Source organism: Egretta garzetta, unplaced genomic scaffold (assembly GCF_000687185.1).
Source record: "Egretta garzetta isolate BGI_Z169 unplaced genomic scaffold, ASM68718v1 scaffold659, whole genome shotgun sequence".
NCBI lineage: Eukaryota > Metazoa > Chordata > Aves > Pelecaniformes > Ardeidae > Egretta > Egretta garzetta.
The window spans coordinates 230,732-254,361 of record NW_009260683.1 but is presented as its reverse complement, the minus strand read 5'-3'; the positions used below and the strand labels follow the sequence as shown (position 1 = coordinate 254,361).

At 36.1% G+C, this 23,630-nt stretch overlaps 1 protein-coding gene across 1 annotated transcript in view; it reads left to right on the top strand.

Annotated features, from left to right (window-relative positions):
- The window catches only part of IPO11 (importin 11), a 106,516-nt gene that overhangs the window by 24,253 nt on the left and 58,633 nt on the right, over positions 1–23,630 (top strand). The window contains 15 exon segments of the mRNA XM_009645807.2: positions 2,659–2,862; positions 4,352–4,484; positions 5,240–5,298; positions 6,160–6,208; positions 8,195–8,265; positions 9,623–9,815; positions 11,239–11,382; positions 11,594–11,637; positions 12,482–12,572; positions 14,572–14,619; positions 15,265–15,370; positions 19,685–19,811; positions 20,955–20,988; positions 21,171–21,211; positions 22,312–22,428. Coding sequence (XP_009644102.1) covers positions 2,659–2,862; positions 4,352–4,484; positions 5,240–5,298; positions 6,160–6,208; positions 8,195–8,265; positions 9,623–9,815; positions 11,239–11,382; positions 11,594–11,637; positions 12,482–12,572; positions 14,572–14,619; positions 15,265–15,370; positions 19,685–19,811; positions 20,955–20,988; positions 21,171–21,211; positions 22,312–22,428 — 1,461 coding nt within the window.

Here is a 23,630-nt window from a genome sequence, read left to right as displayed (position 1 = left end):
TAGGTCTTAAAGAACTTTTTCTAGAAAATACAGAAATTATTTGCTTAAGGTAAAACTTGAAAAGAAAAGGTATGGCAAACAAACTTCCATTCTGCGGGCAGCTCAGTTTCAACTTTTCAGAATTCCTTGACGGGATTAATGTTATTTGTAGGATTAGAGCAAAGTATCAAAATCAGGGTAATTTAGTCTTTGTAGAAGACCCTTGTGCAATGACAGTTTTGACTAGAGTTTAATGGTTTTATTTCAAATGCAATTTTTTAAAATGCAGGTAGACATAGAAAATATTTTTAAATTTGTAGTGCAGGTATAGTTTCAATGTAAACAAAAAAAAGGCCAAGTATTACTTGTTTCTTTATTTCAATGAAGAAGAACTATGAAGTATGTCATGTCAGACCATAAAGTGTGTGCTATTTATGCTACTACTAGGTAGTATAAAATTTATCAAATATTTAATTTTGAAGTGGTTGCATGATATGTACATTTCTAAAAACCTATTGTTAACTGCATTGTACATAAACCAATTCAATCTCTCTATCAAGATTTTTTCCCATACCTCCATTAACACGTAATCAGTTCACCTGCTAAGACAACAGTATGGTATATTTTATAGTTATAAATTCCAACGCTGATGAACACTTCCTGCAGTTCCAAGACTATAGTTGCAGGCTGAGATTGGAACCTTTTTAACTGACATTTTAAAGACTAGTGGCTTTATGTATTTATTTGTATGTCCTTACAATATTCGTGGGATGCAGTCTTTCAAGATGTGGAGAATTTTGTCTTATTTTATGCCAGCAGCCTGCTCCTACATGATTACCCAAACAATTGTTGTGACATTGAAGTATGTTTACAGAGTTCATCTCCCCTTTTTTCTCCCTTTTCAACCCAATCTGTGTTGTACATCTTGAGGTTTCCTTTCAGAGGCACCTTTCATTTAGTCCCCAGTCTGCTTGATACGCCAGAGTTTTGATATCTTCTGTTCCTGATGAGTGCTCTTTTCCAGTCGCAGCTACTTTGTGGCACAGTTGCTCTCTGCTTGTGCTTTCTGCATAATTGAAGGTAGACAAATTAACCCTTGTATGTATAAAAATAAAAAAAACCCAACCCCAAAATATAAGAATTAGACATAGTGTTGAGATGTGATGATACAAGATGACTTCCAGGGGAGGGGAAGAAGAAAAACAGAACACACCATATGTTGGGAGCATAATTACCATGCCCTCTGAAGATATTTACCATATGGAGGGAACAGAGGAACAAAATACTCCTGGAAATGTATGAGAGCGGATTTTTTTTTCACTTAAAAAGCCAGTCCTCAAGGAAAATGTACTCTTGGCATCCCTGGAGAGGTTGTGTCTTGTATCACCTATGGAGAAGAGTTTACTTGCTTCCTCCTGCCAATGGACATCGATTAATCTGAAAATAAGTAAGATTCCCAGATCTTCCTTGCCAACATTGATGTAGGTTTTCTGAAGCAATTCTTTTACCTAAGCAAAAGGGTAGGAATGAACATTGTAGGAAGTTTTGTGGGGTGGTCAGACTTCAGATGAAGCAGCTAAGGAAGCATTAAAGGGCATGGCCATTCCTTCTTACACCTGCAAATTGTTTGGATTCCTTTTGATAGCATAAGAATGTGACTTCTTCCCTAGGCTGGAAGTGTGGTGGTAGTTGTAAGGGTATGTTGAGGGTGAGTGTGTCTGCTTCATTAATCCAGTCAAGGACCTTTTCAATGTGAATGGGATAAGAACAGGGATACAAGGACATGAAGTTTTTGGATATTTGAGGTGGGGTTATGAGGGACTATACAAAATTTATCAAGGAACATTTAGGGGAAGGGAGTTGTGGAGCAGCAAAGTGGGGAATAGGCAGAAAGAGGATATAGAAAGGGCCAGTCATGTGTAAACCATGGCTGGTCAGTACCCATGTCTGAACAAACCCTGTGCCTAATTGCCACTGCCTGTCCTGTCTTCTGATTGAATCCCTTAACTGTCTCTCGACGTAATCTCCCTCTGTTTATCGTGTGCATGTGCTGCAAGGACTAGGTGCCAGCTACTGGCAAGACTGGCATGAGTGGGTCTTGGGCCAGCAAGCAAAGTCAGATGGTGGGGCTGGTGTAGGTGCCGTGGCCTGTGGTGTGAGGATCTGGAGCAAGTGAGAGTCTCAGCTTCAGATAATGGGACAAGGCCGTGGTTTACAGGCACATGTGCCTGGGGGGAGGCAACATATCTGTCTAAAAGCTAAAACTCAGGTGCAGAAGAAATAAGGGTAATGTGTATTTAGCAGTCTACATTTGTTTGCAGAAAGCAACAGATAAGATCACTAAGTAAAAAGTCACTCCCAAATATCTATTTCTTCATTTATATGATTTCTAGAACAAATAAATTTAGTGGTCTTTATGTAAAATTTAAACAAGGTAGCCAGATTAGCATTTTGTGTAAATATTCACTCTAAACATAAAACAGAAGACTTTTTTTTTCTCCACATTTATTTGCATTCAGCAAACTTAAAAACTGTTTGAGAAAAAACACACAAAAATTTAGCAACCCACACTAGGCTTTTTTGATTCAGATTTTATTTGGCTGTTAATTTCTGCATTGTTTGTTTCGTAAATGATCTTTAACTTTGTGGTATCTGTCTGCTGTTTTGTTTTCTTTGCAGATAGCAACCCAGATTTCTGTACTGATTGCTAAAGTTGCCAGGGTAGACTGCCCAAGGCAATGGCCAGAACTTATACCCACCCTTCTAGAATCTGTGAAGGTCCAGGATGATCTTCGACAACACAGAGCACTGCTTACCTTTTACCATGTTACAAAGACTCTGGCATCCAAACGGCTTGCTGCAGATAGGAAACTTTTCTATGATGTAAGTAATGCGATGCAATATCGTAGAGCATGCAAAAAACATACTGTACATGCTTGCTGCTTCCTGTGGTTAGCTGTCAGTGCATTAATGGCAGGTATGTTGACTTTAAACAGGAGTGCTCTTACTTTGGTGGGTACATGTACAATATGAAATAATTGGAAGTCAGTTTCAAGGTGAAATGTTTTTGAGATCTTTATTAATTTTGCATGCAGCTTGAGAGTTATAATCTTGTGTTAAGAAACAGAGCTTCATCTACAATATCTGTGTTTTTAGCCTTTGTGTTACCATGCCGTGCAGCCAATCTTATTATATGTGAACTTGCAGTGTTTTTGGAAATGTGCTCTGGATTCACAATTCAATTTAGTCTTAAAAAAAATACTGGGTTTAGGCTTCCATACCACAGTATTTTTGGCTTTTATCGTCAGTGGGAATGTGTTTGGGATTTTTCCAGATCAGCTTCTTCAAGTTACTGAAAAGGCAAGATGTGAATGCAGATGCCAAATCTTGTCTCATGCAGCTTACATTCTCCATTGTAAGAATCCACTGATTAGAATACAGATTTACCTTTGGCTGTAGGCTGTTGCATCTCCAATCATATTTGGAGTTAGGCAATGATGTAGTACAATTAACTGAAGTTAGTGAGTTAAACATCTTTTTCAAACACGTTGCATTTGAATTTTCAAAATTCTACTTCATTCCTCCATTTTGAAGAAAATATCATAGCACAGATAATGAAGACTGCTTCTGAAGCTTTACCTATTTATGTGGAAAATATATTCTGGCTGTGTGATCACTAAGGTGAAATTTTAATCATTAGGAGTCTGAGGAACTGAAGGCTGGCTCTTGTAATAGGGCAGGATTGAAACAATGATATATTGTTCTGAGATGTGTGTGTAGAGGAATAGTGTTTTCTCTCTCTGCCATGTATAGGTATGGATGAATATAATCTCTGTATGGAAATATTCTTTTATATTTTGAAATTTATTAGGCCATTATATGTGGTCTGGATAATTGAACAATACAAGTTTTGGTATATGCACAGATATTCATTGCAAAGTAATAAAGAGTGAGTGAGATAATGACTTCTTTTCTAGAGCTCTCCTAAATCAAGATGATGTTATGTAGCTGAAAATGCTGTTAATGCTCAAGGATATAGTGGGGAAAAAAAAAATCAAAACGCAATCCCAAAGCCTCATTTTCATAAAATAGCCAAATCCATACCATCCCAACAGAGGGTTAGAAAGGAATTTATAGGTCATAAGGTCCAGTATTTGTTGTTAAAATTGTCATGCCCAGCAGTACCTTTGCTGTATTTCTACCATCTTACCAGGTTCAAAAAGTGTTTGTTTGTATCATGTGGCCCATGATATACAAGATGATGTATTAAATAATTTGGCAGCCTAAACTGGCCTGTAAAATTTAGGACTTTATTATACTACTGCCAAATTTGGGAAATCAAATACATTGTTGGTCTTTCTTCCTTTTGCAGCTTGCATCAGGTATCTATAGCTTTGCGTGTTCCTTGTGGAATCATCATACTGATACGTTCCTACAACAAGTTCGTGCCGGAGATGAAGCTGCAGCCACAAATTCACTAGAAAGAACCTTGTTGTCATTGAAAGGTAATAATACAAAATTATATTAAATATACGGAATCAAATAAGTTTTTCTTTAAGGTGAATGAGTAAGACTATGGTAAAGAGTTTGCATTCTCTATCAAAGCCATGCCCATTGGGAAAACCAGTAATCTTAGTTTATTTTACCTGTACCTTTAGCAAGGCAGAAGGAGGATTGTGCACGTGGGAAGGGGAGAAGGTACTCTTGTTTCTCACTATGTACCATTATGATATGCATGTTGTAAGAAGTCTAAGTCTAGGAGGTGGGAAAGCAGAGGGCATAACAGGATGCTTTTTCACTTGTGTTGCAATTTAGGCTTGCATCTGTCTGTCTGTAGGCACTTGACTGAGGAAGCTGAGCTGTGAATTTTGTTAAGTTCATCTTGTGTTGAGTGAAGAGGTAGCCTTAGCAGTCAGTTTAGAATTTAGGTTGATGCTCAAGTAGTTACCAGTGGGATGAATACGTATCCTTACTGTACTTTGCTGCTTTGAAGAACTGAGATGTTTGTGTGCAGTGCTTGCAATGTAGATGACACCAGTCTTGAATGGTTTCAGAAGATGCAGCATGTGACTTCTCCAGGTTACAAGATTAGAATCACTAGATTAGGTATGGTTGAGGCATACAAAGGCCCAAAATTAAATGTATTTTTTAATACAGAGAATTGGAAAAAAGGCACAGCAACTGTAATTGTAATTGTGTTCTGAAACCTGTTGGAACAAGGGCTGAGAAATAGCTACACAAGTAACTTTTTTTTCTCTAGTGCTTCGTCAACTGACAGTCCATGGCTTTGTAGAACCTCATTGGAGTGCAGAGGTGATGGTAAGTGGCATATAGCTGTTTCTACTTCCAGATTAGAAATATTTTGTGAATGTTTCATGTGTTGTTAGAGCTATGTTTAAAAGTTGTTGAAAGGCACACATCTGTGTAAAGGAAGGTCAAGCAACACACTCTTAAAGTTGTCCTCTCATGAGTTAAAAACTGTCAGATCCTAAACACTCTGACATCAATGGCATGATGTTTAAAAAAAGAAAAGGTACCCCTTGCAATTTCCATGTCACGTGATAGTGACACCCCTGTTGCATTCTGGAAGATATCTTATATATACTCTCCCCCGTCATTTGAATAGGATGTTTTCATTTAATGATGAATGTAATGGCATATTTTTCCTACCAATTTCTATGGATAGAATTTGTCTGATTGAAATGAAAGCCTGTGGTATACAGCCCCCATCTGGGGAGGGGGAAGAAGGGGTGGGGGGAAAAAAGATGAAAGAAACCCAAGCATCTCCCTTAATCCCAAACGCTGCCTGCTTTGCTGGAGGAATTGGTTACCTACGACCTACATCCTAAACTAGGAAGCTGAGAAGAGGAAAGAACTGGATAAGCAGATCATAAAGCATATGTCTGTACTCACCTGTACCTACTTCTACTAGAGACACTATGCTGTTTGTGTGGCACTGATAAGGTCAGCTTGGATCATCTATGCAGTCTGCTAGCTAGCTAATTATTTGTTTCATGAGGAAATTGCTTGTCCAAGTTATTTGATTAGTTCAGTTAGAGGTGATAAAGTGGTGTCTGTAACGCATCTGAACTGGCTACAATTTGACTCAACTTTATTCTTATAATACAGTGCAAAATAAGCTTCGTCCTTAAAAGACAGGCATACTTCTATATTTTTCAGGGTTTTCTACAAGCAGTGTTTGAACGGCTAAAACAGTTTCTGGAGTGTAGTAAGTATCTGAACATTTTTCCTTGTATTGGTTGTTAAATATTAGAAGCTGGATGAAAACATAATGCAGTATAGTGCATCATCATTAATCATTGAGCTGCAAGGGTTTTTTTTATAAGTGCAAAGCTATTACTTTAAATGCTGCTGAAACTGTCAGCAAAAACTTCAGTAAAAATGTCCTTTTTTTATCAACAGACTAAAATCCCACAAAGTTATACTCAGTGTGATAATGCCAATTAAAAAAAAAAATCTTAAGCTTGACAAAGTATCCCTATTAAAATATGTAGATGCTACAAAAACCCAGATCATCTTGAGTTTTTTTATTTGAGAGGATTTTGTTTTTCTTTTTCCTGGAGTTTGCCATGTATTTTGGTAAATGTCAAATGGGAAATAAAGACCACATTCAGCTATATGTACTTTATAACTAGAAGAATTGTAATCTGAGACAGGCAACCACAGGTTCACACAGTCAACAGAAATATTAGCATAATTGGCAGGTGTTAGTGCTTTTGTGATAGACCTGGTGCAAGCCATTCATTCATTTGAAGCCTGTTTGGTCATTCTCTCAGGATTCAACACTACTTTTTCTGAGAATATCTAAGCTGAGTAGAAAGAATTTTTTTATATAAATGAAGGTACTTGACTCAGGAGCCTGTGTGTAAGTGAGAGGGGCTGATCTGGGCTCTGAGCTTTGTTTCTAGAAAAGATGGAAAATGCCACTGTGTTCAATGCCAAAATAAAATACCTTTTTTGCTCTTCTGAAATGCAGATTGCTTTGCATGCAACTGTTTGCCCCTTCTGCTATACTATAGTTGTGCTTTTTCTGGCCCTTCTTTCATTTTTTGCAAGATAGTTGCCCAACTTTAAAGGACTGAATTGAAGGTGATCCCATCCTGAATTTCAGCACAAGAAGGACATGGAACTGTTGGAGCAGGTCCAGGGGAGGGCTGCAAAAATGATCTGAGTGCTGGAGCACCTCTCCTATGAGGACAGGCTGAGGGACAGTTGAGGCTGTTCAGCCTGGAGAAGAGAAGGCTACGGGGAGACCTGATTGCGGCCTTTCAGTACCTAAAGGGGGCCTATAGGAAAGATGGGGACAATCTTTTTAGTAGGGCCAGCTGTGACAGGACAAGGGGTAATGGTTTTAAACTAAACCAGGGTAGGTTTAGACTGGATCTAAGGACGAAATTCTTTACGATGAGGGTGGTGAAACACTGGAACGGGTTGCCCAGAGAGGTCGTGGAGGCCCCATCCCTGGAAACATTCAAGGCCAGGTTGGATGGGGCTCTGAGCAACCTGATCTGGTTAGTGGTGTCCCTGCTCCTGCAGGGGGGTTGGACTAGGTGACCTCTAAAGGTCCTTTCCAACCCAAACCTTTCTATGATTCTGAAGCTTGGTGGTTATCATAGTCCCCTAGAACATGAGGAGATTGGGGTTTGAATGTCCAAAGATAATAACTGAGCTGAAGCTTCCCATTTCAACTTTTATAATTAATAAGTTGTTTCACAAAAGCAGGACGACTACAAGATTAGCGTTTACATTTGTTCTATCATGTTTTTTGCCTATATGCCTTCATTATGCCTTTTTTGTTTGATTTTTTTTTTTTGTTAAAAGCTTCATCTATTTTTTGTAAATTCAGTTTTCCAGTGTCTATAATCAATTATTTTTTAAGGTGGAGTTTCTAGAAAAGCACATAGTGTTATGTCTGTCATTGAGTTGTCAGTATTGATGTCCCAATTGTTTCATTCTGATCAGTTACGGTGAATTACACTGCAGCTGAGAGAAACGGTTGATTTCTGTCCCCTGCCCAGTACTCATTACATTGAATTTGACTTTGAATTTATTCTGCCATAGAATATTTTTCTGGCTGCCATAATCCCTGAACTACAAATAAACCAAGTTGTTCTCTGGTGTTAATTTTTTTAATTTAGCTATCGGGAAAGAAAAGTCTGAAAAAATGATAGTTGTTAAATATCTGATTTACCAGGTAGAAGTATAAGAGCAGAAAATGTATGCAGAGATCGTCTAGAAAAGACTATAATTCTGTTCACTAAAGTGGTAAGTAAATTCTCCATTCAGTTACTGAGTAGTTTACTGTTCTGGAGAAGCAGTCCCCATTCAGATATGTATGTGCCTTAAAGCCAGCAGGTTTCAGATCTTTTGAAGAAACTGAAGGTACTGCAACTTAAAACTTCCTTGTTATGAAATATATTTTTGACTTTTTTTTTTTTTTTAAAAAGGGTGACTGTTTAGTCATGCTGACATAAGCTGCAGGAGTGAATAATACATTTCCTTATCACAAAAAAAATTTAATGCATTCCATAAGTAAATTATGTAGCTAGGATTTTGCTCAAAGATGAATTCTGGAACTTTTGCTAAAACATTGGTATCAGCATTGATGAGTAAAGAAGAGATCAATTTTTCATCCTGTCTAAGTAGTTAGATTAGTATGTCTAAGGCCCTGTAAGTTCTTTTGAATAAGTGGCCACTTTTAGTTTACTGTGACTTATGCATTATATAATACATTTGGAGTTGTCAGCTAATTCTGTGCATCCATTAATTGCATATGTTATCAGAATGTAATTTTAGCATTGTCACTTGCTTTGCTTTTAAAAGGTACAAAACCTACAGAATTCCCATTGTTTTCAGATTCTTTTTTAGGGTCATGGATCTTAGTTAAATATTCAGCCTAATTATCAGAAGTGGGGAGTACCTGTCTGCTTCACCAAGATTGAACTGAAGGTGCTCTGACCCAACATTTTTAGTTTTTGTCATAGTACTTCTTACTTGGAACTCCCGAGCAAAGTATGTGAGGCATGTGCATCTTTTTTCACAGACCTAAAGAGAAAATACACTTTATTAATAGATAATCTACCACCTGTAAAAAGCCAGATGCAAGAATTTAAGTTTAGGCATTTTTTCGGTAGTAAAGAGGAGATTAAAAGAATTGACCAGTGCATTCTAGACCATTAGTTGGAAGAGCTAAGCTGAAGAAGCAGGTACTTGTACTGCAGTGGAGGGGGAGGAAAAAAAAGTTATTTCCCTCATGCCTCTTTTACTTAAAATAATTCTGATAGGGATGAATTACCTGCAAAAATGTTCAGGGTTTTAAGAGTGGCTGATACGTTTTATATATTGTGTTGCTAGCAAGCTGGTCTCGTTGAAAATCTGTATTGTTCATTAAACTTAAAAAAAGGTGATTTTGAACATGAATCAAGAATTTCAGGGCAAAATAGTACTTCACTAACCATTGATACTGATGTCTTCCTGATATCTTGTCTGTGTTCAGGTTTTTTTTTTTCTATAATTTTGCATAAATAGACACTTGGGTTTGATAACTAGTTTATGAAAGCATTTGATAAAAGACTTGCACAAAAAGTCATCTGATTTCTTTCTTGCTTTTCTTAATTTTTAGCTTTTGGACTTCCTGGATCAACATCCTTTTTCATTCACCTCTTTGATTCAGAGGTCACTGGAGTTCGCTGTAAGCTACGTTTTCACAGATGCTGGTGAAGGAATTGTATTTGAGCGATTTATTGTACAGTGCATGAACCTCATTAAGATGATTGTAAAAAATTATGCTTACAAGCCATCCAAAAATGTTGAAGGTACTGCTGCTTTTTACTGAAGACATTTTTTCTCTCTTGAGAAACATTTTGCTGGTTGTTCCCAACAGTAAAACTCCTTTAAGACATTCTTTTGAAGCACTTAATGTTTTTAATAGTTAGTAACTATGATTCTGTCTCTATACTGATAATTCTTATATTGATGGCTAAAGTATTAATTTATATAGACATTGACTTGCTAAACTAATTTTAAATGCATAAGGAGCATGAATATCTTTTCTTTGTTGAATGTTTTAGTTTTCATTTAAATAATTTTAAAAAGTATTAAGGTATGGAATTTGGTTTGATGCATCTTTCCATTGAGAAATGTTTTATAAAATGGGATATTGGCTGTAGTTAACTAATACCAGTACTCTGAAATACAGAAACACAGTGAATTTGACATGCAATTGAATATAAAGCAGTTTGTGTTCTGCTTTGTAGGATGGTGTTTCATTCTGAATCTTCACACACTTCTGTATATATGGATAATGAAAAATAGAATTGAACTACATTAAGAAAAACCCCAAAAACTTCCACATTAGTTTGACATTCTAGCATTCTTTCTGAATTTGAAGAAGAAAAGATTCCACAAGCATTCTGCTGTCAGATTACACAAACCCAGCATTTAAAATTCTTCAGAATACTGATGTATTTCAGTGTTACTCCATAATTTTCTAATACGTTGGAATGTCCTAAATCCATTGATTATTAATAGAAATTTCTACTTGCAAAATTTCTTAGCTGTGTTTGAGTTTTTGAAATAGAAATGTGATCACTTGAGACAAGAAAAATACAGCACATTCTCATAAAAGCTGTAGCACTTGACTTCTTGAGAACTGGGTGATTTTAAAAAAAACTACATTAGAAAATTCATTTTTCTTAATTTCTGACTGACATACAGTGTTCGTATTGGTTGTATAGTATACAGTATTTGACTTTATTGCTGCTTTTCTTTAATGAATGTTAACTCCTAAAAAACCCAGTTATTTTTAAGACTGTATTTCGATAAACTTTCTGAACAGGTATAAATGAAACTTTCCCAGAGTTCTGTGTGGTTTTTTAATTCAGTAATGATAAATAAAAAAAAAATACCAAAAGCAGCAGGTAAACATTTTTTCTTCTTACCTACATAGTAGCTGAAAAGCATTATAAATACCTTGTGAAGCACTAATGACCTTTCAGTCTAGTTGTGCTGGTAGAGAACTATCTTAAAAGTAAACGAATTGGGAATTTATCTTGCTTAAAAAAGTACCACCTAAAAGTCTATTATGAAAGTCTGCCATGAAAATGTTTTTTTTTCTTTTTTTTTTTTTCTCTGAGGATAAGAATTCTTATCTGTTGATTTCTTTCTGATTTTACTAGACTACTCTTCGATCATTAAACCACTTAATTGTAATTTGGAATTTTCTATGTTTTATTTCAGATAGCAGTCCTGAAACTCTAGAAGCACATAAGATAAAGACAGCTTTTTTCACGTACCCAACACTAATGGAAATATGTAGGAGATTAGTCACTCACTATTTCCTGTAAGAGCTGATGATGTGGGAAGAGGACCCAGAAGGCTTCAGTAAGAAACATGTATAATTGTTTGCAATTGATTTAGATACTGGTATAACAGTTTCATATCCACATTGCCTTTACAAGTTGCTTACTGCAATATTGGCTGTTTTATTAACAAGAGATTTGTCATTAGTCTATGGTGTTTGCATATCTAAAGACTAACTTTATTTAAACCATAGTCGAAATAATACTTTTTCCTTTTCTTTGTGAAATAATAGCTGTTGAAGAGACAGGAGGAGATTCTTGGAAGTACAGCCTAAGAGTAAGTGTTTCTACTTGAAATAAATGGATGCATTTCTTGATAGTCTTGTAACCAAGAGGGATGATATTTGGTAGAAAGAAAAGCTCATGCTTTTCAAAAAGATGTTTAGTTAAAGAAATTTCATTAGAATTAGTATAAATTAAGTTTGTTCATTTATCAGTGTTCAAACATGCTGCAATACACTGGAAACTATGCACTTCATATTGTAGGAGAGAGGGAAAAGGAGTTTGCTTCAGCTTTTGTATTGTGTAGTATCTGATGGTTATTAAACTCAGTAGAAGTTCTCTCTTCTTTAAACTGATAACTGGTATTAATCACTTACGACTTTGTTAGTAGACATGACAAATGAAGGAAGTTTCAGATGCATCTACATTAGCCTTAGGGAATCTCCCAGTTATTGTTGCTGTGGTTTGATTTGCAGAGAGATCTCAAAGTTTATTTGCTGGGTTAATTTCACTTTAAAACTAAGAAACCCAAGCCTGTGCATTTAGTGTGTTCCTAGTGCAAATGGGTATTCAGTCCAGATGACTCAACTAGAGCTAGTCCAAAAAGAAATGGTGACATACCTGCAGTGTGGTCACTGGCTCATCAACACCAGCTGTTCCACTCCACAGATTGATTGTTCTTCTACTGCAGAACTGGCTGATACAGATACAGCCATCAAAATCTTGCTAGAGTTAAGCATACTGTATAGTAGGGAGAGTGGTATTTCATATAATAATAATTTTGCTACAGTATATTGCATTTTAAATGACCTTTGATGAGAGATGTTCAGCATTTACAAATTTTAGCATAAAGTGTATTTTAATGGCTAGATTCTAAACCACATCTTTTAATTTTTCAGCCATGCACAGAAGTTCTTTTTATTGATATTTTCCATGAATATAATCAGGCTCTTACCCCTGTGCTTTTAGAAACGGTTCACAATCTACAAGGTAAGTTCTTTAAAAAACAAAGGAACTGTAAAATTTATAATTCTTTACATTCACTTTTGAGAACTGTTAAACAACTTTACGTTGTGATATCCAATTTTATATAGTACATTAACTATTTTTGAAAGGACATGTTAATATTGTAATATTATTTCTAAACCTACTATAAGGAAAATGCAATGTGTATATATGTCATGGTTTAACCCCAGCTGGCAACTAAGCACGATGCTGCCACTTGCTCACTCCCCCCACAATGGGATGGGGGAGAGAATCAGAAGAGTAAAAGTGAGAAAACTCATGGGTTGAGATAAAGACAGTTTAAATAGGTAAAGCAAAAGCTGCACGTGCCAGCAAAGCAACACAAGGAATTCATTCACTTACTTCCTGTTGGCAGGCGGGTGTTCAGCCATACACAGGAAAGCAGGGCTCCATCACGTGTAATGGTGACTTGGGAAGACAAACACCATCACTTTGAACGTGTGTGTGTGTGTCCCCACACCTTCCTTCTTCCCCCAGTTTATATACTGAACATGATGTCATATGGTCTGGAATACCCCTTTGGTCAGTTGGGTCAGCTGTCCTGGCTGTGTCACCTCCTGACTTCTTGTGTACCTGGCAGAGCTGAGAGCTGAGAAGTCCTTGGCCAGTCTTAGCACTACTTAGCAACGATTAAACCATCAGCATGTTATCAACGTTCTTCTGGGTATTAAATCCAAAACACAGCACTATGCCAGCTACTAGGAAGAAAATTAACTTTATCCCAGCCAAACCCAGGACAATATAGGAAGAAATCCTAATGTTTCTTTACTTTTTGTTGTAACTATTTCAGATGACTGACAAAGATTGGGGTATTTCTACTTTCATGAGGTTTCAGCTTTCTTGAGATTGGTCAACAAGCTTAATAAATACTGTAGGTTGTTTTTTACTGGGAACTTCCTGCTCAAATGTTACAAGGCATTTTATGGTAATTCTGCTATGTGTCTGCAAAAATCCTGGGGGAAAAAAAAAACAGGTTATGCTGTCATTTTGGAGAGTCTGGAGGACTTTCCAAATCTGAAGAGTCTGCTTAAAAAATTTAGTGTTTTTCTGTATGGAGACTGAAGTCTTCATAGACTGAGGGATGATTCAAGTTTTCTTCACCCTCAAACTGAGTTTTATAGTGGCCGTGAAAGATGATGGGTGGTAGCTGCCACTTCTTTTCCTTGTCATTCTGGCTTAATTGTTTTTCCCCAGGTTGTATCTTACCTGACTTAAAGTATTTTATATTTTAACTTACCAGAATTGATCAGTACATTAAATAGAAATAAATTCTCATTTTCTGAGGGTGATTTCTGACTTCAGAGAATCTCTTCATAAAATACTTTGTGCACATAAGTTTCAGGATGGCTTCCTATGCTGTGAAACTGGCAATGGTAAAAGGCTCCTTACAACAGGGTTGACAGTTATTTTGTTTTCCAAGAATTACGAAAGTTAATGCTTCCATGCTTTTCCTCTTGAAGCCTCTAGTAGCCATTTCTGAATGTTCTCAACTTGAAAGTTACTGTTGAAGTACTAGATGATATTAAGAATTCATTAATTCTTAAGATTTTGGAAAATTTTTACTTGATACATTGTAAGTACACATGCATACATATGTAAAGTATATAGGAACCAGGCCTAGGACTCTGTTGGAAATAGTACCACGTGGTCAACAGTCTTCTGTAATTTGCAGATTTTGAGTCTGTTCGTTTAAAATACATGCTTCTGACTTACTTGCATGCTGCTGTTAAAAATGTTCAGTTCTGAAGAATTCAGTCGGAAATAGGGTATGAAAGCAGAGATTTGATTTTAATATATCCACTGAAGAAAGTGTTGAAAATGAAATGACTGAACTTGCGAGTAAAATAAAAACAGTGAAGCAGTCTTAATTCACAGCATACTTTTTTAAAGTGTAAAAGTGCAAAGTTGCATGTGTTCATTGTTTTAGTTATACTTTTTTCTTTATTTTAACTTTGTCTTGTAGGATCTACTGACGTGGAAGATACCAGTGCTATACTGATTAAAGATGCTGGTAAATTAAATTTACTTTACCTTTGAAGTAACAGAGCTGCTCTTGTGTACGTGCTTGAGTTCTTAAAAATCATGTGATGAATTCGCAAGATTTTTTTTTTAATACATTTGGGAAGTAGGAATTAAGTCCTATCCTTGCACTTGATATTATTCTTTACTTTTTGAAATGCTTATGTAAAAATATGGTGCTTTTTTCAGCTTTTTTGTGAAACAAACCCTTAGACAGTCTCCCTTACTGTCCTCTCCTTTCCTTTCCAAATAAATGAGCTACAGTGCTTCCATGGAGATACTCTGTTCATTTTACAAGTAAGGAGATTTTATGGCAAAAGAAAAGAATTGGCTAAAACCTCTGATGGAACCATTCTTGACGTTAGAATAAGATCTTTATTGTTCTTACAGCTTTTAACTATTTTCAAGACTCTGAATTTTCTTCTGTGCTACTTTTCTTCTACTGAAATTTCCTCCAGGGTTCCCTTTGCCATGGTCTGATAGTATCTTTCATCGAAAAGATATGCTTTAGGTTTTTTTTCTCTACTATGTTCAGGTTATCAAAAATGTTTTTTTGGAACTTAAATTAGACTGATTATTTAGTATTAAAAATTAAACATTTAAGCAACCAATAAGCATAACTATTGTTTTTCCCCAGTGTATAATGCTGTTGGACTGGCTGCTTATGAACTATTTGATAGTGTGGATTTTGATCAGTGGTTTAAAAATCAACTGTTATCAGAACTACAGGTTTCTCATAACAGGTAAACACCTTGGTTTGTTATGCCTTCATCATTTAAATATGGACTGTTGATACAAGTAAGATATAATGTCTAATAATTGCAGCCTTGAAAAATACTGAATATTTAAGCATACCCACTAAATGAGCAGAGGTATGAAATAGATATGGATAACTGATACAGTGACAGAAGTGACACTGTTCCTGACAGGTTTTTTTGTCTATGTATGAATTACTGTGTGGTGAATACTGCCAGGGTTCTGTAAAAATAATGTGTCTGTCCTCTTCCATATATTAGAGTTGACTAAACTTTCTCAGGACAAATGTCTTTGCTCATTTAAACAAAGATGACCTGAGACCCCAGATCCCTTCAGGCAGCAAAGTCCAACTGAAATTTGTGGAAATAATCTCTGTAAAACTGTAGCTTAGCCAAAATAATGAGTTACTCTTCTCAACTAGTTTAAATAGAAGCTCTCTGTAGCACTCTTCAGTTAAGTTTGCTGGCAATAAAGTGGGCAAGTAAGGATTTGGGTTGTGTTGTAAAGTATGAATGATTTCAGGCTGGTTCTACATAAAGAGTATTAAATAGCCCATCTGCTGTGGGTTTTCCTTCTCACCAAGGTCCCCTTCACTTGGATGGCCTTCAGATAAGTACCTTTTTTTTTATTGTTTAGTGGGTATCGTAGGGTATTTTGAAAGATCAGTTTGGGCATCTCAGTACAGACTGAGCTGTGCATCTCTACAACTGCCTAGAAGATGGTGTTCCTCCCTGTTCCTAAACTGTCACTCTTCCTTGGGGAGGACAGTGACTGCTGTTGTATGTGCTAATCCTCATCAGATGAGTTCCTACTCACCCTTGGACTAAATAAGTATGTCTTGTTTTTCTCATCAGAGTCATTGGCAGTGGCCCTAGTTCCTTTTAAGAACTTTACTATTTTTGATTCCTGAAATTCATCTTACTAGATACGGTTGTTACTTGAAATATAAACCAGTTTGTTTGCTAATACCCTTATGAGCTACTATAAATTGCAAATGATTTTCTATGATGTGTTGCCAGTCAGCTTTTTTTTATTTCTGAATGCCAGTTATAAACATTTTCTTTAAAAATACAGTTCAGTTTCATCTAGAGCGGAAGATCCTGTTAAACTTAAAAATATTAAAATGTTTCTTTTTTAAAAAAAAATGAATTATTTACTTTTGGATATACAACCTTACTTCAGAGTCACAGAATAATTGCCACAGTTGTTTACCTTGTGTCTCCTAAAGGTTTTATTTTTTCTGGCCAAGCACTGTAATGGTTAGGCTGAATGTCAGAAGACCAGGAGAAAATGGGCAATCTTGTATATAAGATTGAGCCTTTGTTGTGCCACACCAGCACCGACCTTTGAATGAAGCTGCCATGGTATTTCTAGCACATGTTGGCTTTGACATTTTTATGCTATTCACCCATATAGCATAAGTAAAAGTGGAAAAAAGTCTTCTACAGTTGATACAATTGCATTTACAGTAGGGAAGATACCTGATCTAACTGTTCGGTTGGCATTTATGATGTCCCAAGATAAAATTCCTGTCCGAAGCTTGCAGTAGAAGTCGTTTAAAAGTTTGAAGCCTCATTTGCTTGAAATGCTTCTACTGCCAGCATCATTGGGTACCACCATGGCAGTAAGGGGGACAGTGTTAGTAGTTTGAATGTTCAGATAAAGCGGATTGGAGCGTATCATCTGCTGTCCCACAGAATGTCCCATGGTGATCAGCATGCTTGTTCACTAACAGGTTCACGTTTGGGAACACAAATCTATGTGTCGTCAGCAGTGACTGTAGAGTTTGCTGTGTTTTGTCAAATTCGAGTGTTTCATCGTCTGTTGATAGTGAGACTGTCAACCATGACCATAGCAGTAGGAGAAATACGGGATTAATGAAAAAATATTCTTAAACATTTTTAGAAACATTGCATTGCCAAATTTATCACTTGCTATAATACTTAGTTTTGTGCTGAGTAAGGAGGAACTTTCCTGTAATACAGAAATAGTTTACTGAATACAATCTTTTCCAATAATTCATTCTTAAAACAACTTTTCCTCCTGAGAAAGAAAGTATTGATGGGACAATTATCATAGAATCATAGAATGTTTTGGGTTGGAAGGGACCCCCAGAGGTCATCTAGTCCAACCCCCCTGCAGCAAGCAGGGACGCTGCTAACCAGATCAGGTTGCTCAGAGCCCATCCAACCTGATCTTGAATGTTTCCAGGGATGGGGCCTCCACGACCTCTCTGGGCAACACGTTCCAGTGTTTCACCACCCTCATCGTAAAGAATTTCGTCCTTATATCCAGTCTAAACCTACCCTGGTTTAGTTTAAAACCATTACCCCTTGTCCTGTCACAGCTGGCCCTGTTAAAAGGATTGTCCCCATCTTTCCTATAGGCCCCCTTTAGGTACTGAAAGGCTGCAATCAGGTCTCCCCGTAGCCTTCTCTTCTCCAGGCTGAACAACCCCAACTCTCTCAGCCTGTCCTCACAGGAGAGGTGCTCCAGTCCTCGGATCATTTTAGTAGCCCTCTTGGTGTCAGATAAGATACTTTTCACTTGAATGTCGGAATGCTGTCCAGACTGCTTTAAGCTACCATCCTATGACTCTTGCAACAGAAACTGCCTTATTTTTGGAGTATGGTCACCTTTCCCATATGAGCTTTAGGTCTAGCAGGCTCAATCTGCTTATACTTGGGGTGTACTCTTAGTGTAAAACCTAATGAAGTTCTAAGGGGTGAGCTTTTCCAAGAAGTAGTGAATGTAGAAAAGGTATGACCTCAAAAATGTGCACCTATGAGCAGAAGGTTTTCTAGAAACTTAAGTCCTTCAAAAAAAAACATGTAAAAAAACCCCCCCAAAAAACCTCCCACCCCCATCCCTCCCACCAAAACCCCAGAGCGCACTATCTTTTTTCTACCAGAGAGAAAGAAAAAAATATAAAGATGCAGGTAGGATGTATGGATTGTACAACAGATAGCGCCAGAGCTGAAAATCCTTGCTGTCAGCAGACAGTTATGTACTTATCTTGTGTCATTTAAAACTTTTCTGTATGTGATAGTGGTTTGAAAACTATCCAACACCAATCTCAAGAAAAAGTTTAGTTTTTTAATATTCTGATTTTTACAAGGTTATGTATTGGGCACAAGCATTCTAAGAATAGGAAAAATTGTATCATCACAGCTTCTCAAATAAGTAGAAGGATGTGTTAGTAAGGCAAAGTCTTATGTAAGTCATGCTTCATCATGGGTTGTTCATGCTTCACTGCTACTCAATAAATCTCAAGCAACACTGGAATTTTACTCTCGTTAGCTTTATGTTCCAGTCTAATGAACTGCTGTATACATGGTACTTTCACAACTTTCATGTTCTCTGACAGTGTGCTTTGTTAATTACCTCATGGCTATGGGAATGTTTAGTAGATCACATTCATTAACTGTACAGAAGCCTCAATAACTTCAAGTTTAAATAGCTGTCTTGATGGCTTACAAGGCAGAAGTTCATCAAATGAAAAATACATGTAGGGTAACAAGGCAAAATAATATGTTACTTAAAATTCTGTGAATAGGGTTCATCTTGCCTAACTTTGTATCTCTACAAGTCAAACGTTTAAATCTGAGCTACTCTTCCTGATCAGCTTTTATAATCAGTGGAGAAAAATAGCAGCTCTACAGAATGCTTTTCTCAGTCAGTCGTTATGTTGGACAGTTCAGCTCATGTTTGTTCTGGTTCTTACCTCTTCCCATTGACTCTAAAGCTGTTTAGTTTGTGCTGTTGTGACAGTGCTGCAAGAATAATGTCAGTTCTTTCTGAGAACAGTTTTAGACTGATGACATGAAATACTCTGGCAGTTGCTGTAATGCAGTACTTAAGCTTGTGTTTTTAAATTGTATCTGACCTAAAATTTTGAGCTTAAAATTAATGTCAAGGAAATTGCTGGAAAGTATGATGAAAGCAGTAGAAGCTATGATGGCAGTAATAAATGTATGATTTATGTTTAGTTTAGTTTATTCTGCACATAGCACACCAATAAAATATCTCTAGTGAGACATTCAAGATTCAGTCATTTAGGATGAAAGTTACGTTTTTCAGACTCAGTTCGTGTTTCCTGAGTCTTCTAGTGAAGAATTTTGATGAAAAAGATTTCTGCATTAAAGTTCTAAAGTTGGTCTTGACAAACTAAATCTTTTAATTGTTTTGGGGAATAGTGTTTTCCTAGTGACTCTTAGATTTCTTTTTCATCAAAAGTATTCTAGAACCACAAGTATAATGAGTTAAAGAGTACAATTTTTTTTCCCCCCCCACTTTTAAAGATATAAACCAATACGCCGACGAGTAATTTGGCTGATTGGACGGTGGATTTCTGTAAAATTCAAATCAGACTTGAGACCTGTGTTATATGAGGCAATTCGTAACTTGCTTCAAGACCAGGACTTAGTGGTAAGTATAAATAAGTAATGTTTTGCATTACACATTTTTTCTGTAAATGTAGGTGAAACATAAATACCATAGCTTATGTAAACTTGACTGAGAACTTTATACCATCACACCCTAAAGTCTGTTGTGTCTTGTAAAAGGTCATCTGTTGGGAAGTTGTGACAGTGTTTAATTGTGGAGATGTTGGACAGTATTGTCAAAGACATGAAACAAACTCTCTTAAGATGTTCACTAGGTGATGACCTCAGTGGAAAAATGAATGGTAATAGCAACAGTGGTTTTTGTAAGAAGAAAGTTATGAAGTGTCTTGATAAATAATGTATAAACAAATTAACACTTTGTATAGATAAAACGGGGTTATTCGGTGACTAGTCCCTGCAGTATACAGCATTATTTAAGCATCAACATAGTTATCTGCTAACAGCATATGATAAATGGCATTGATAGCTAAGCTAGCTGAGTACAATTCTGTGGTTTTAAGCTATAATTTCAGTTTACTGGCAAGTGAAGTTGAGTTGGGAAGCTGGTTTTGTAATTGTTTCTTTTGGTTTTTAAACACATAGACCTAGCAGCCAACAAAGAAAACAAATAGACCTAGCTAGTTTGTTAGTTAAATATTAGTAACTGGCAGTCATAACAGTTATTTCTGTGATTCTAGGCAGCTTCAGCAGAGCAGGATGTGTTTGTGTTAATGTTATAACTCTTTCCAGTTAATGCTTTCTGAGCATCTGAATATCTACCAGGCAAGAACATGCTAACTTGTTGAGGTTAGTTGATTCTGTGCTTTTTGGGTGACAGCAAGCCATGAGATAATCCCAAGTTAAACTCCTTTTCTATTGTAGGATGCTTTATCACAGGCTAGATATCCTCCTACTTAATTCTTTCTTGACCTGCATGAAGGTTTTGCCTGAGTAGTTTCTCCAGGTGGTACCACTTTAGCAATGCCAAATAAACTGTAAAGGATACTAAAATGAAAACAAATTACAATGTTTGAGTTGAACTAACTACATTTCTTAGACAATGACAGAATGCGTAGAATGATTCAATTGACAAAACAGCAGCTGGTTTGATAATGTCAGATATTATGTAGATAATAAGAAAGTTTAATGGATGTATGCGTGATGCTTCTTGACTTCTGTCTTTCAGGTCCGTATTGAGGCAGCCACAACACTGAAGCTAAATATCCTTTTACTGGAAAAGGTGTTTGATTCATTCTTAATTCAGAGTTATTGGAAAATAAACAACTTTAAACTTGCTACCAAATGCTTCACATTATAATTTTTGTGTATCCATGGAATATTTACTTATTTGAATCTCATATCCATCTGCAATCTGTATTATTTGTCCTTAATGGTTGTTTACCTGTAGATGACTTTGAGTTCAGAACTGACCAGTTCTTACCGGTAAGAGCATATTCTGATGAGCAAATAGATCCATAGAGGAAAGTAGGAAAAGGATATATTCCAATTTCATTCTAAACTGGGAAAAAAATAACTTCCAATTTAATTTTAAACCACACTATTTGGTAATCGGTGTGTGTGTTTGGCCTTTATAGGCCAAAACATGAGAAGACTCATACTGCTGCTGTTAAAAGGCTGCTAATGTTCAATATACAGACAATTAAAAAATTTAGTATTACGACTATTAAAACTTCCTAGCATTGTATTTAGTACTATGTGTTCTGTGTTACTAGATGCTAAGTTTCTTCATGCTAAGACAATGAATGCTGTCTTTAACAAATAAATCACCCTACCAGTGTGACTTTCCAGTATGTGTGTTTAACACAGTACTTTCCATCCTGCTGTTTCACACAAATATTAAATACAAGTGTGTGGTTAAAATAGTGCCTTAAAAACATAGACTTTCTTGGTATCCTGTATTAGTGTTGCTTGCAGTGGTCATTACTGTTGTCATTAAGTAAACAATGAAATGTTAGCTGTAAATACAGCAAAGATTTATTTTGATCACTCAAATTTAGCAGGTGCTTTTTCTTCTCATATAATTGATTTCCATGTTACTTGCTACTCTTTTGAGAACAAACAAAACAAAAATGCAGAGTGCATCTACACTGTAAACACTGAAATGGTTTAAGATGTCTTTTTCAGTTTAATGTCTAAATTTTATCTACTGACCCAAAAGCTGGAAGACAGTACATTTGCTTTGACCATGACAAAGTTCTCCTTCTGGAGAGGTGGCCTTCAGCTTTGTGGTATTTTAGCTGGTGAAGTCACGTTTACACTTACCAAAACATGAATGTGATTATGTTCAAATTATCACATTTGGACTGTTACATAAGAGCATATCTGAAATTTTTTATCCTGTTTAGGAAGTGATTGGCTAGCGTGCATTTTTCCAAATGAAAGAGTAACATTTTGCACACCTTGTAAGTGTGTTTCAGAGTTCGTAGGTGTCTTAGAATTGTAAATTTACAGGAAAATCACCAATCCATGTCACCAATTGTATTTTTTATGGTCTAATCTGTAGTTGTTTATTTTTCTTTTAGTATCTGGAATCCATGTTTACACTGCTCTTTCAGCTACTTCAAGAAGTAACACAGTGTGACACCAAAATGCATGTTCTTCACGTTCTGTCTTGTGTAATTGAAAGAGTCAACATGCAGGTAGGTTTTCTATAAATTTCAGTATTAGCTTTGTACTAAGAACACAAAGGAGGATTTGATGGTTTTGGCTTGTGCAAAAATAGCAGAAAAATGTCATTGATTAATAGACTAGTTATTGTTATGGTGGATGCCTTCACTGTTTGCATTACTTGGTTATCATTTCACTTTTCATCTTTTGTGTAAAATGTTCTTGCTCAGTTACTACTTCTTTATTTACTATGTGGTTTTTAGAGTACAGAAAGACTTCCACTGCTTATCCTACTGCATTTCTTGTAACTTTTTTTAATTGTAATTTATTCTAATTGTCTCTTCTTATTTTTACCAAATCTTACATATTGAAAGAGACATTTTGGAGGACAAAATCCTTCACAATTCTAGGGACTATGCAGTTAAATTTGTAAGCTCTTATTGGCACAGATGTGGATCACAGTTGTCTTCACAGCGCTCTCCTTAATTGCATGAAAAGTTTCAAGTTCACATTATGAACTTTCAGTACTTTCTCCTTAGTGTTAAAGTATATTCTTCAGATTATACATAAGAAATTGGAAATGTTTTTTTCAGAATTAAAAAATGAACTGTTGACTGCTTTTGTCTGAGTGGGGCTTTTTGCGGTATTACTGTATCAAGGGCAGAGATAATGCTTGGTTTTGAGCTTATCTTCTCTTTCTACAAATAATCCTGTCTGAGAGCCAAATGAAGCTTTCCTAATTGTCCCTTGTAGGAAAAGTCAACATGATGGCAGATTTCCCTGCATTTTAGATCAGCTAGAGAAGCAGCAGAAAAAACAAGTTGAGAAAGTACCTTTGAGTCTGCTTAGGTTAATTCCTAATTAAATACTTTAGAAGACAAATAGATTAACCTTTTAGTATTGTAGAGCATCATAGAAAAAATTTAGGTTGGGGCAAACATCTGGAGGTTACATAGTCCAATCCCTGCTCAAAGCATGGGTAACTTCAGAGGTTATTCAGCTTTTTTTTTTTTTTTTTTTTAAAACTGGGACTGTTTCTGGTCTTCTTAAAGGATGCTGTTACTTAGGAATACTAAGTGAAGAATATATTAATATGTAAATATCTCTGGTTATCAAATTAAGTATATTTTATGTTCTGTTTACTATTTAAGATTGATTGCCATGCCCAAATGTTACCATAAGTAATATGTTCTTTTCAAATAACTGTGCAGTCAGAAGTTAATACTGTCAACAG